Source organism: Labrus mixtus, chromosome 13 (assembly GCF_963584025.1).
Source record: "Labrus mixtus chromosome 13, fLabMix1.1, whole genome shotgun sequence".
NCBI lineage: Eukaryota > Metazoa > Chordata > Actinopteri > Labriformes > Labridae > Labrus > Labrus mixtus.
Window position 1 is genome coordinate 6,108,155 of NC_083624.1, and position 13,942 is coordinate 6,122,096.

A 13,942-nucleotide genomic window follows, 5' to 3' on the forward strand; every position below is an offset into this window, starting at 1 on the left:
TTGTAAGTCTGTCCTGCACGCCTTCTCAGGAAACGTCGTCAGTAGGAATACAGAATTAGGCTGAGGCGTTGCAACATCTGCTCAACACTTTGGTGACTTCATCCCTGAGTGTATTTTGACTTTCCCTCTACACGCGTTTGATTGTCTTTTTCAATTTCCATATCTACCCTTTTATTTTTTACAATTGATGAATTACCATTTATCATTAAAAAAAAAAAAACGCTCGGTCTCCTCTGCCTGAGGATCTCAGACTAGCTCCATCAGTATCTTCCTTTAAATCACTTTTTAAATAGTAATTTTTTAATGAAAGTCCTTTTTGTAATCTGTGTTCTGTCCATGCTGTTATATTTGTTTCACAGTCAAATTGAGTCAATCTTTGTCTTCGTTGTGTCTGTTCCTGTTGTTTTGATTTTCATGTTTGAGGATTTAATAGTCGTGTATTTAACGGTTGGGATTTTATATTCTGTGAAGCTCTTTGCGACGTTGGTTTAGATCAGTGCTTTATATAAAAAAAAACATTATTATAATCCTTAACTTTTCATATTTAAAAAAACATATATATTATTCACTTTATTCCATGTTTTATGATTGCACTTTGAGAACACCTTTTCTCCAGACCTTGCAGGATTTGTATCAAAGATTTGATCTGGGTCTTTATTCATCCAGGGTGTTTCATGGAACACGTATTATCACTCCTCATTACAGAGCCCTCGCTTGCACTATGCATCACTTGTACCCTACAGTTGTGATTTATAAAAAGGAGAGGAGCTCGCTTCGGTTTCCTCCTCTCTGCCTTTGCATCTGTGGACACAGCGCCTGACGAACAATGATCAGCTGTGATTTATGAATGTATTTATGCAGACTCGATGTTCAGCCTTTATTGTCATGTTTATATCTTTGTTTAAAACTTTATTGAACTGGCTGTAAATGAAATAATCTCCCTCTGGGACAATTAAGTCTGAATCCATATTTAAGCTTGAGCTCATTGTTTGTATCTTTGTATGAGCCTCATGGAGCTCAGAGACAGAGAGATGCTTACTTCTTGTAGATTACATGTGAAGTGGGCTACTTGAGTTACATAAACCTCCATCACTGAATGTTTGTATTAGCCGACTGTGAGGTCAATAATGATTAACGTTTTGTTTATTTCTACTTTTATTTACAGGACTAATTTGACAGATAATGGAGCGCAATTAAGTCTAATCATTGATACCAAGAAGGCGCACTCAGCCTCCGCTTGTCTGACATCAGTTATGTACAGTAAGAGCCCACAATGCATCTAAACGTGCTCGGGACAGATCGTGTTTCTCTTGTATTCTCGACCTTGTCTGACTGTGACCCCTTAAAAATAAAATCGATGCCCCACACATGACCCCTTTCACAGGCCGCGTAACAGGCTGAGCAATTTAATGGTCAAGTTGCCCTCTCGTGTTTCATTCAGCGTTTTTAAAGATGTCCAAACTACCTCAGGAAGGAAATTGCAACTGTTTCACAATGTGAATTCATTTAAATGGACATGGTTTTACATGTGTGAATATGTGTTTCAGTGCCTAGATGATATTATGTTTACATTGCCGTTTCTATTTTTGTATTGCTGCAGGGGACCCCTGGAAAAGAGACCTCGGTCTCAGTGGGTCCTAGCTGCTAAAATAAAGGATAAATAAAATGTTTTTAAAAAATGGTAAGGTTAAAAAAAAAAGTGGAGTAAAAAAAGAAAATACAGGAAAAAAATACAATTGATTACTTTCAAATACTAAAGGAGTTCATAAAGGAGCTCATGTTCTACATGTATATCTTGCTCCAATAACTCACAAACATTATAATCAGCGATTTTCAGTATTTGGCCCTCAGTAGTCTGACCTTTGACCCTGATCGTGAGCCTCTCTGTTCGTCAAACATCGATCCTCTGATCTTAATCTTCTCTTCTTCAGTATTGAGTTGCAGCACGTTGTACTTTGTTTATTCCACCATTTCCCACAACAATTGTTTGGTGGTTTAACCTCAGCTTGACCAGGATCAATAATCCACCTCTCTGACTACATGCTGTTTGTCTCCTTGACATTTTTTCAGGACTAGAACACACTCTGAATTTCTTAATGACACTAATGAGAATGTTCAGCTACATTTAGTAAGCAGTATCATTTGACAAGTTCATGAAGTGTTGTTTTTTTTTGTCCTGTAAGACAACGTTTGAATACTTTAAGGGTAAAGAGTCGCACGCACAGATCTTCAGAACAAACATATCAATTTCATTTTTTCATGTCTCCCTGACGATCTGTGTGTGTGAGCCTTTGCATTTCAATGTTTGTGTAAATTTATGAAATGTATTTGTCCAGTCTGATACCAAAAACAGTTTTGAAAAAATGTCTGTGAAGGTCAAATTAACTTCTCACATTTCAGCAAGACAAAACTTCTATATATTTTTCAATCAAAATGTAAGCTGAACATGGTGTGCTTGTAGCCTACAGTAGGGGTTAGTGTGCGGCGCGAGCATTGTAGCATTGCCAACCTGTGGCCCCTCTCTCTCTGATTTCTGACTCTGCCCACTGTCCTGTCTTTAAAGGTATAAAAAAGCCCCAAAATAAACCATAATTAAGCTGAACTCCCGCCATGGTGTGCTTCCTGAGATTAATCCTTAATAAAGGAGTGTATTACAGAAAAAAATAAGTAAAGTATTAACAAAAAGACAATGAATAGATCTCAGCTCAATTGAACAGTGTGTGTAAAAACGATATAAAGGGAACAGTCATTTTGGCTTTCTTCACTTCAGTAACTTTTGTTTTTCCCCACAGCTGCCATAAAGCATGTGAAGCGTGTGACATGTACAGTGATTACACTGCACTAACACAACACCATGTTCCACACTCTGTCACAAAGACTTTGATTAATTTACCACTCAAGAGCTCATCTATCAGTGTCGACGAGATGAAAGTCTGATCGTACACTGTGTTCATGTTTGACTTGTTACACTTCTCCTGGTGATGAATCGACTTCATGCTTTAAGATCAAGACCTCTGTGGCTGCGTCTGTTCTGTTTACTCGCTGCTGTTTGATGCCTCGTGTTGCTTTAGAAACTCAAATATAGATACGTTGATTGTTTGACCTGTAGGGTTAGTGCTGTTAGCTAAATATGGCTGACCCTGTGAGTTTTATGATTTTACTGCTTTAAAAGTTGGGATCTTTTTATGTCTAAAAGTGAGCCTGTCAGCCTGACAGATGAGCGTGGGGGCGGGAGCAGATGTCATAAGCAGGATGCAGGATGCTGGATGTCTGCATGTTCATTTAGAAAAAAAAAAAAAAACTGTCATGTATTCCTCCCTTAGCTATCATGATGCAGTATGAAGGTGTTAACAAGGCTCGAGGTATTAACTCGACATAGAGTGAATGATGTGAGCTGGACACCTTTAATTGGCTTCACATCAGGTTGTAAACTGTGAGGATTTCTCACTTTTGAAAATTCATTTTTTAAAATAAACCTCGATCGAACATCTTAACCTACCTCCTTACCCGTTGTATGCTTTCACTTCATGTTTCAGCTAAACCTCGATATCTTTTTATCAAATCTTTTGTCTGTAATTATTTATTTTCCTTGTTCTTTGTTTCAGTTTATGAGGTCCATGTTTTGAATTTGGACTTCAGAAATATCTTGTAAATATGTAACTATAGTTGTTATATTTGCAAGGGTTGAAATGCTCACTCGATTTAATCAATCAAAAATACATTTAAAAGACATCAAGCCGTGCGACCTCATGGCTCTGTAAATATTCTTTCTTTTTTTTTAACATCTTGTGTTCAACAATTTTGACAAATCAGTAAAAATGTAAAACTGACAAATGAACATACAATGAAAATAAACGTCTGTAGTTTTGATATACTCGTTAATTTTATAAAAATTATAAAAGCAAGACCGTGAACACTAGTACTGATGCTTTTATTTTATAACCATTTGAAACATTTTTCTGTTTTTGGTTTATTTAAGTGAAACAGAACATGTTGTGTTAAAAATAAGCCAAAGCTTCCTTTCCATGGTTTAGTCCATGAATGTATTTCAGTGTCATTTTCATTTTTAATTGTAGTTTTTTTATCACTTCTAAGCGTTTTTTAGAGGGGATAAATCACTGCTGACAGAACTACATTTAAAGTCAGAGCAGCGAGTGTGTGTGGAAGTTTCATGTTAATTCCAGATGTTTGTTTTTGCTTCATTTATTCCTCTGATGGAGGGATTTAAAAAACACTCTGCTCATCTAACGCTTTAAAATTCAGCGACCTATTAGATCTAAAAACTGCTCAGATAATGTACAAGGCGTACAATCATTTGCTTCCCAACAGTATTCAGAGGTTTTTTGAAACTAGAGAGAGCCGGTATGAACGAAGGGGAATAGGTGTGTATAAAAAAACCAAAGGTAAGGACAAACATAAAGAACAGGTGTATTTCAGGTAAAAGGGGTTAACTTGTGGAATACTTATGCCATGGAATTAAGAATGTGTCATTCACTTTCCAGATTTAAATTTTTGTTTAAAAAAAATGGTTTTTGACTTCTGTTTTGTTTTTTGTTTGTTTCATTTGTTTTTGTTTTGAAAGAAATTCTTGGAACAAATTTTGTTCTGATATGTTTTGTTTTTTTTGTAACCAAACTTGTAGTGTCTTAAATAATAAGATTTGTAACGAGGGTAGGTGTAATAAGATAAAGCTTCAGCGTACAGCTTTTCACTCAAAATGTTTTTGTTTTTTTCTTGTTACCGAAATAAATGATTAAAAAAAAAAAAATGAAATGAACAATAAATCCTATTTACTGTCATGAAATTCTAAATTCATACCCCCAAACAAAGAGGGGCGAGGCTTTTCTGACAAAGGCTGAGGATTACTCAACAGGTTATTAAGTCAACAATATTACAAATTATGATCAGTGACACCGAGTAGTGCTCTATCATTTCAGTTCATCCTGAGGATGCAGTGTCTGTTGTTGACCACATGATGGCAGACACACATCACACACTCAGAAGAAAGCAAACTAAAACCTCAGATACTAAAGTCTCACAGGATGCAGAGGTTCTGCAGCCGCTCACAAAGATGCTAATTTAAACCCCAGCCAGGCTGCAGGCTGCACAGAAAATAAATGATGCTCAGATTCATCATTCAATGATTTTTTTTTTTTTTCACCATTCAGAAGCTGCCTGGCGGGATGTTTTATTTTTTTTATGCAGTGCAGCCTTTTTGGAGAGAACCGCAGGGTGAGAAGAAGAAGAAGAAGAAGAAGAAGAAGAAGACAGAGCAGGATCAATGCTGTTTGATTTCATGTTGAGTCTGAGCCCGAGTATTAATGTAACAAAGTCAAGCTCCTCCAACACTGAGAGGCTGCTCAATAATTAATCTGCTGTTACATCTATCTTAGTCGTCAAGTCACCGAGTCCCCTCTGAGGAGCAGTATCTCCTTTTTTTAAAAGAACTGAATACCATGATGATGACACACTAATCCAACACCCTGATACCGCTTCTTTGACGTAGAAATGTGCGATTCCCTTTCAGAGAAGAAACGCTCTTTGGTTAACATTTAATTTGACTTCATCTCTGTAATTTCTAATGAGTCGCTGACGGCAAACATGAAGCGTAGAAATTCTCTTTACAAGGTATGTGTGTTCAAAGCAGGAAGAACAATGAAGGCAGATTCTGAGCATGTGCATATGGATCCCATTATTGGACTCAAACCAAAAACGAACATGGGGAGGATGATGATGCATCGACAGAGATTTTCGAAGCACCTGCTGAGTTTAAGTCCAAGGCCTGGAGCCCTAAAGCTAAAGACTGTCTTTATTTTTCGCTGCTTCCTAAAATAAGTTACCACATGGTTCGATTGTTCCACATACTCCAGAACTGAAACACCAACCAGAATAAAAATGATGATATTTTTTCACAACATGTTCTCTCCTGATTCTGCTCCGGATGTAAACTTGAATTTCTGCCGATACCTGCTACTTTTGCGACACCATCCATCCATCCATCCATCCATCCATCCATCCATCCATCCATCCATCGATCCATCCATCCATCCATCCATCAGGCAGGTAAGTAGACTAAAATGTGATCACTTTTTATTGACTCAAATGTTTTGAGTTGTTTGCTCCAAAAACTAAAACTATAAACAAATAACAAGGACTAAAATGCGACTTAAACTAAAAAATATTTTAGTCTTAAAACTAAGACTTAATCTAAAATAGCTTTCAAATGCATTAGCATTCACAATATCCTATTAAAGGCTTCATATGTGATTTTTTGATCCAGCAGATGTCGCCCTTGAGCACCAGCATGAAACCAAAACAACTGGCGCTGCATTGTTGTGTTAGCATGCTAATGCTAGCGATCTTTATTATGCTCGTATCTTCACACTGCATGTAAATTTACCTGAAATGAGCGTGATCTAGAAACACAGTTAAGCAGTGAGTACAGTATGTTATTCTTCTTTTCTCTAGTCCCTCAATTAAACAACTTTTATACACGAGGGGAGGAGTCAGCCGGCCGTCCAGGCGATGTAAACAAACTGAAGATAGGACTCTGAAAACTCTGAAAACATCACAGACAGTGGGACTCGGGTGTTACACCCATTGTAGACAGTCATGACTCACAGAGTTATTTTCAGAGGATATACTTGATTTCTATTATATTTAAGTGTGAAAAATCACATATTAAGACTTTAATTGATAAATAAGTTGCATATAAAGCCTTTAAGGCCGTATTTGATGGAATTCTGATATTACAATTCTTTAACAAGCCAAAAAAGATACATGCAGGCATCCAGTCACACACTCACTCAGAGATTTAATCAAATTAATCCTTATTTTCGGTAAACACGATGCACCCACACCTGTCTTTTGCACAGAGTTTGCAGCAGTCTTTTGCAGCAAGTGAAACTCCACTGTGACCACAATGTTTGATTACATCGCTCATGTGCATTTTATTTTCTCTGAAACATGTGTTCTCTATCTGGGACAGTGTTATCTGGGACGATGTACAGAACGCTGTCAGTGTGTAGACATATAACAGAAACAAAATGCATTAAGACAAAGCTCTTCACCACAAAGCTTTTAACGAGCTCTGAGCAGCTGAATTCACCAGGAAATGCAAGAAAAAACTATACACGATACGAAGCAGCCTGATTGTTAACCAGAGGGGGGTTCGGCTTTCTATCTACTGAGCCATCTGTCACGGAGTTCACACCCTCCCTACTTACCCAAAAAGCTGCCAGCGCCTCTAAACCAAGAGCACACACACACAGTCTGTAATGCAAAGACACACTGTATAGCCTAGTAGGCACACGTTCAAACCTGCTCACAGTCAGCTTGACGAGTTAATCAGCGAGTGCCGTGCATGAATTAGAGCAAATCATTGGAGGTGCAAATGGATTTTTTGTTGACCTTTAAAATTCAATATCTTAGCGAGCGACTGAAGCAGAAGAGATGAAGCTATGTTTTGAGATAGAGCTCATGATGGCAGCCATGATTCTTTTTGAATCTTTAATAAGCTAAAGCTGTTTGCCAAATCGCAAATATTTAAACAACCGCTCACAGGACGACGCAATCAAGTCTGCAGACGTGGTCAAGACAATCTTTGTTTAATACAAAATGTCTCAACAAGGACCTCTGTAACACCTTTTAGATCTGTACTTTTTTTATGTGCAGATATTTGATGCTGTCGCTTTGCTTTAAAAAATTATTTCATGTTGCTAAGCCTCCACTGAAAAACAAAAAGCATATTCAAAATATCCTGGACTCTCAGCGTACACGTTTGTGTGTGTGTCATCCTTTATCTTCTTTCAACTGGCGGTGCCGGGTATTATTTTTAGTTTTTTTTCCCCAAAACAAAATGCCTGAGGTTACATACTGATAAAAGCACTTTATATTCCTCTGAGGGATATTAACATGCTTTTTCCCTCCGGATCATTTAAAAAAAATTAACAAATAAGGCGCAAATGTTGTCTGTCTGTATTTCTAAAGACAAGCAGGGCTTTGCTCCCGAACATCGTAAATGAAGCTTTAAATAACTTATAGTCCGATCAAAGAACAAGAAACTTAAAAGTGCAAATCTGAGCAAGCATTGGATACAAGATTATTTTCAATATTAATGTTTGGTTACCAGCCCTTTTGTTTTTATTTGTACTTTTCTACTCTTTTTTTCTCTGCTTTTCTATTTTTTATGTATAATTTTAACTTTTTTTGTAGAAGCTGACTCAGGGAGAAACGCACAAAAAATCCAATGTACCTGTACTGTCCTGTACCTGTGCAAATGGCAATAAACATCTATTCTATTCTAGCCTTTCCCAGTTCTTTTGTTCTCTCCACTCACCGATCTCTTTGCCCAGTCCGGAGCGCAGGATGGCGCCAGCCGAGGTGACCACAGCGCAGGTCTTGTAGCTGCTCCGGCCCTGATGTTTGTAAAGCTGCTCCAGGGGGAGCGACGGAATGAGGCGGCCCCAGCCGAGAGAGGAGAAGGGCTGCTCCGACCCGTCCACGGTCCTCAACCGGGCCTGGGCTTTCATTTGACACAGCAGCTCCTTGGCGCCCTGGGCCGGCCTGCGATGCCCGCTGAACGAAACGTGGTGTTTGTTGGCGCTCATGTAGTCTTTCATGGCACGCTGGAGACGGGGACTGAGCATGCCGGCGGACACGCGGCCTCGCCACAGACGCTGCACCACAGAGGCCGACTTTGAGAAGTAATATTCCTCCAGATCGGAGGAGTCACCGCCGGCCCCTCTGCCTGCTGCTGCAGTCCTTATTCTGTTTCCTAGTTCTTCTTCTTCATTATCCCGGTCGTCGTCTTCTTCTTCTCCACCATCGTGGCTTTGCGCGGCGCTGACAGGGTTCTGGTACTCCGTTGTCTGGGAGGTTTTCTCTCGACTCAGGGCTGCAGGGTTCGAGTGAGAACCCACATTTTCTGTACCGAAAGAGGACCAGGCAGCCAGACTCTGCTGGTCCAGGTAGTCCTGCTGACTGGCTTCCTGGCTAGCGTAATTGGCATAGGGGGCGCCGTTGGGGCTGCGGCTCGCCTCCAGGCTGAGATCTGGGGTCGTGGAGCCGGCAGAAGGCTGTTGCTCTGGTTCCTGTCTGGTGTAGGAAGTGGTTAAGGCGGAGGCCGGCTCAGGTTGGGATCCCAGGTTGGAGAGCTGTTGGTGGGAGGCCTGTATGGAGGCCAAGCGGCGGGTGTCGGGATGCTGGGAGAGCAAAGAGCCGGTGGAGGTCAGGGTCTCATTCACACGAGCATCTAGGAAGTAGGAAAGGAGGGCAAGGAAGAGGAGACCCCAGGCTAGCATTCCCGCCAGCACCAGCCGCCGCCACTGCCTCATGCTGGATTTCATCACCTCTCGCTCACATGCACGGTCTGTTCAGCTGGCCCACCAACAACAAAGCCCCACAGGACGCAGCCCCCGAGGTCAGCTGGAGGGCCTGTTGGGAAAAAGAGAGAAGGTTAAGGACAGAAAAAGTGGGAAAATGTGCAGATGTAGTATGGGATTTTCACACACCTCAACAGATACTTCTAGTTCTTCATGTCCTTGTGGCCTCGGGGATACAACAGCACCCTGAGAAGAGGAGTGGTACAAATTAGATGGAGTGCAAATGCAGACATGAGGCTGAGAGCGCACAAAAAAAACACTGCTGCTAACACACTCTCTCTCTCTCTCTCTCTCTGCAGGAAAAACACCTCCTGCCAGGCACAACTTGGCTGCTTTCCCCCTCACAACAACAAAAGGACAATTTTTTTCGAAAGTAGGACTGTCTATTAAGCAAAATCAAATGTACGGCTTCCCTCAAAAAAATCTGCAGCATGCAAGTCCCAATAAGAACCATAGACTGCTCCCATGTGCAATGTGTTCTCAGCAACCAAATATTATACAAACTAGTAAAAATTCTTTATAAAACCTTCAATAAATAGATATACTGTATACACACAACCATAGACTCTTTTAGTAAAAGAGTGCGTTTATCATACACTGTATAAAAATGGAATTTATAAATGAAATTTATTTGACCTATTAAAAATTAATATTCAGTCACTTTCCTGTGCCGTCCACTTTGCCATTTCATTTTCGAGTTGGTTTGAATTATAAATAACTTTTTAGCACGGCAAGTTTGAAAACGAAAAGCCAAAGACCTTTTCATTTTCATTTGAATTATGTCATAAAAATATGCATACATAGAGAGCAAAAGTATAATGCAAATTGGATGACTGAATATTCATTTTAAATATAGGTCAAATAAAGCACCTATACTCTGAAAATGAAAACGTGTTTCTGTTACTGCATTTTCATTTTAAAATTAGTTTTTTCATTTGATTTATGATATAAATTTAGTGGGGCAATTTTTTTTAAATTAAAAAGCAAATGTCATTTTCTTCATTTTAATTTAGTGTAAGAATGTGCATTTTTGAAGTTGAAAACTAAAATTCAAATTAGATAAATTAGTCATCATTTTATTTTTGAGTCAAATAATACACCCATATTCTGAAAATTAAAAAGCATTTCTGTTAATGCATTTTCATTTTCAAATTAGCTTTATCATTTGAATTCTGATCACTGATCACTTCCATAGTACTGAGGTATGCCCTAAGCCTTCTTAAAAGCCTTCACATTAAGTCAGCTCATAATTGCATATTTATGAATAAGTCTTTGGATTATTACAGTCAAAACAAATTACTTATTTAAAAAAAAAACAATGTGTACAGAATACAATGTGTCCCAATAAAGAAACAAGCTGCAGATACGTAAACTGTCTGAACTGGTTTATTATGGCCTGGTGGAGATTCCTTGCTTTTGCAGCCAGCCTCAAGTTGACAAACAAGGAACTGCAGTTTTTGGGCCTGGTGCTCATACTCTGAGTGATTGGGAAGCTATCTGTACAAAAAGTTAGAAGATGTAATATACTATTTAGACTCTTTAAGTGGAGCTTCTCCAAAAAAAACAGTTTTTTTTTTCCAAACCGAAAATTCAAATTTATTCAAAAAAAGTGGTAATTTGTTTGAATCGCAGACTTTATATAGGAAGCTCATTCAGCCATTTGTGTGAACTCCTATTGTGAAGCTAGTGCAAAAACATGAAAGCAGAAGTGACAATATTTGAATGACATGGTGAATACACATTCCGCCTCATTGGACAGTTTCCCCTGTGGTCGCAACGCCCTTCAGCATATCCTGTTTTAATGTCATATTATCCTATATACAGGAACATCAAAAATCAACATCATCCTGTAACGAAGAAGACTTTTAGGAATTGATGAAGACTAAACACTGAAAAAGCTTTTTTAATGTAATAAATAAACCGAAAAAGTTGGCTCATTTGATCTTATTTCATTAATTTTAGTACGCAATCAGTCAGTATGCAGGAGTCGCCCCCTGCTGGCCATTAGTAAGAATGCAGGTTCAAGCTACAGCTTCACTGGCTCAACTTCTCAAACTAAATTTTTCAAACAGTGTACCACCTATGTAAGATAATATTTATGTAAATAAGAAACAAATCTGCTGCCATCATAACAATCAATGTTCCTGTGCTCTGCTTAAAGACACAATAATATAACCCCCTTTAAGAACATGTCCCCGTCAACATTTTACATGCGCACCAACAAGTAATCTCTGCTCGTTTAGTTGCTGCACCGAAGAAAACACAATCATTAAAAATAACACTCTCATTATCAGCCTGGCTTTCTCTAAAGCTCTGGAGTGAAAAAAAAACACCTCAGGTTCACTGATGGCTGCAAAGTGAAGTACACAGCAATGAAGGTAAATAAATGAAGCATTAAATTGCCTCACATCAGAGGACTTACAATCCTCTCAACCACACGTAATTATGAGCTTTGGTCTCTTAATGTGGGAGCGTTTCTCAAGATCGAGAGAGAGAGAGAGAGAGAGAGAGTGAGAGGAGAGAGAGTGGCAGGGTGAGGCAGAAAAAAAAAGGACTCCAGAGTGTTAAGCCTCCACTAGGCCTAATTACAGCTTCCTGTCTGTGTAGCTGCCGGGGTCCTGTAGCGAGCAGCAAGAGTGATCTCAGGCTGTGTCCCCCCCCCCCCCCCAACTTTAAACTCAGACATCCAGGCCTCCTGCCCCCAGGGGCCACGCAGGAGGGCAAAGCTCATCCACTGACCCTGGTTAAGCAGGAGGAAAGCAGCAGGGAGCAACTGGGCCAGAGGGAGCGGAGGCCGTATGGGAGAAAGAAAATACTCAAGACAAACACACATCTGCAAAAACACACAAAAAAATGTGATTACTGTCTGAGAAAACCTTTTTTTTTGTCTATGCCTTGAGGCGATTGATGGTTTGGGTTGACAGTATACGCTGTGTAGCAGTTTCTACATGTCGCTGGGGTCAAATGTTACTCTTTATAAAGTCGTCATTTAACACCTGGCTACAACAACAGGCTTTTTGCACACAAAGAAAACAAGCTGGGGGGAAAAAAAAATCACACAATGACAATGATGGCAACAAGCTAATGCCATTTTAATGCATCACTGCCCCTGCCAAAAAAAACTCACTTTGGATGTATTTGTGTGTCTGTGTATGTGTGGCCCCCCCGAGGCATGACACGCATGTATTAACGCACGCAAGCCGGTTTGCCTGCCTCACCTGGCAGCAATCAGGGATGAGTGCTTCAGTAACTGCGGCGAAACAACATAAATGCGTGGCACAGATGGAGAGGCGGGGGTGGAGGACAGAGCTAGTCTTGTGAGGGCTGCACAAAGACGCAGCACAAAATGGAAAACATGGAAACGAGATGCTGCCAGGAAGCAAAAGGACGACTAAACGGCGAGTTTTAACGGGTGAGGTGGAGACGAGGAAAGGAGTCTGATCAAAATAAAATTATTTATTGCAAACAGCAAAACAAGCACCCAGTGTTCATGTATGACAAAGGGAGGGAGGAAGAGGAGATAAAGGTTAAATGTTTGCATGCGACTATAACCCTCAGGGGGATAATTACAAGGTGTGTGATAAGCATCCACAAGAGGACAAAAGTAGGAAGAGAGATGAAATGATGCTCTGTTTGGGGTCACAGGTGAGCTCTCGGTATGCAACCAATCACAAGACTCCATTTTTCTGACGTGTCACAGCTGAATATGCATATCATATTATTATAAAATAGAGAAAAATGCCTAAGATTACATCATTTAAAGTCTTTAAATGTGATTTTTCACACTTAAATATAATAGAAATCAAGTATACCCTCTGAAAATAACTCTGTGAGTCATGACTGTCTACAATGGGTGTAACACCCGAGTCCCACTGTCTGTGATGTTTTCAGAGTTTTCAGAGTCCTATCTTCACTTTGTTTACATCGCCGGGACGGCCGGCTGACTCCTCCCCTCGTGTATAAAAGTTGTTTAATTGAGGGACTAGAGAAAAGAAGAATAACATACTGTACTCACTGCTTAACTGTGTTTCTAGATCACGCTCATTTCAGGTAAATTTACATGCAGTGTGAAGATACGAGCATAATAAAGATCGCTAGCATTAGCATGCTAACACAACAATGGCTGGTGCTCAAGGGCGACATCTGCGCATATAAAGCCTTTAATGTCCTGTTCTGTCCAGTATACATGGTTCAAAATAAGATGACAAATCACAGAAGAATAGGAGCTTATTTTTTGCATGTAAGTGTTTAAAAGAATTTTGCTTCCCTTTCACTTTCTTGAACAAAATAAAAATGACTAATCTGCCAAAATGATTCATGTTATTATTATACCAGCCAGACAGCATTGTGTCTGAATTATGGGGGGATGTTTGGATAAAAGTAATGAATTCATTTATTATTCATGTTGTATGAAATGTCAGAAAAAAGCTGATCAAACTTTTATGAAGCCTAAAGGGACCCAATTCAAATGACTTGTTTTGTCAAGCCTCAAATCGAGCAAAAGAAAAGCCACGTAAAGCTGGAGAACTGGGACTATTTATTCTATTGACAAGAGATAA

At 39.5% G+C, this 13,942-nt stretch overlaps 1 protein-coding gene across 2 annotated transcripts in view; it reads right to left on the bottom strand.

Moving 5' to 3' along the window:
* st6gal2a (ST6 beta-galactosamide alpha-2,6-sialyltranferase 2a) overlaps nucleotides 1-13,942 on the bottom strand; it is a 65,521-nt gene that overhangs the window by 28,973 nt on the left and 22,606 nt on the right. For both annotated transcript variants that reach the window (XM_061053352.1, XM_061053353.1), the window contains exons 2-3: nucleotides 9,513-9,569; nucleotides 8,339-9,435 (exon numbers count right to left, since the gene is read on the bottom strand). In XM_061053352.1, coding sequence (XP_060909335.1) covers nucleotides 8,339-9,347 — 1,009 coding nt within the window. In that variant the 5' untranslated portion in view covers nucleotides 9,348-9,435; nucleotides 9,513-9,569. The remainder of the gene's footprint in view (nucleotides 1-8,338; nucleotides 9,436-9,512; nucleotides 9,570-13,942) is intronic.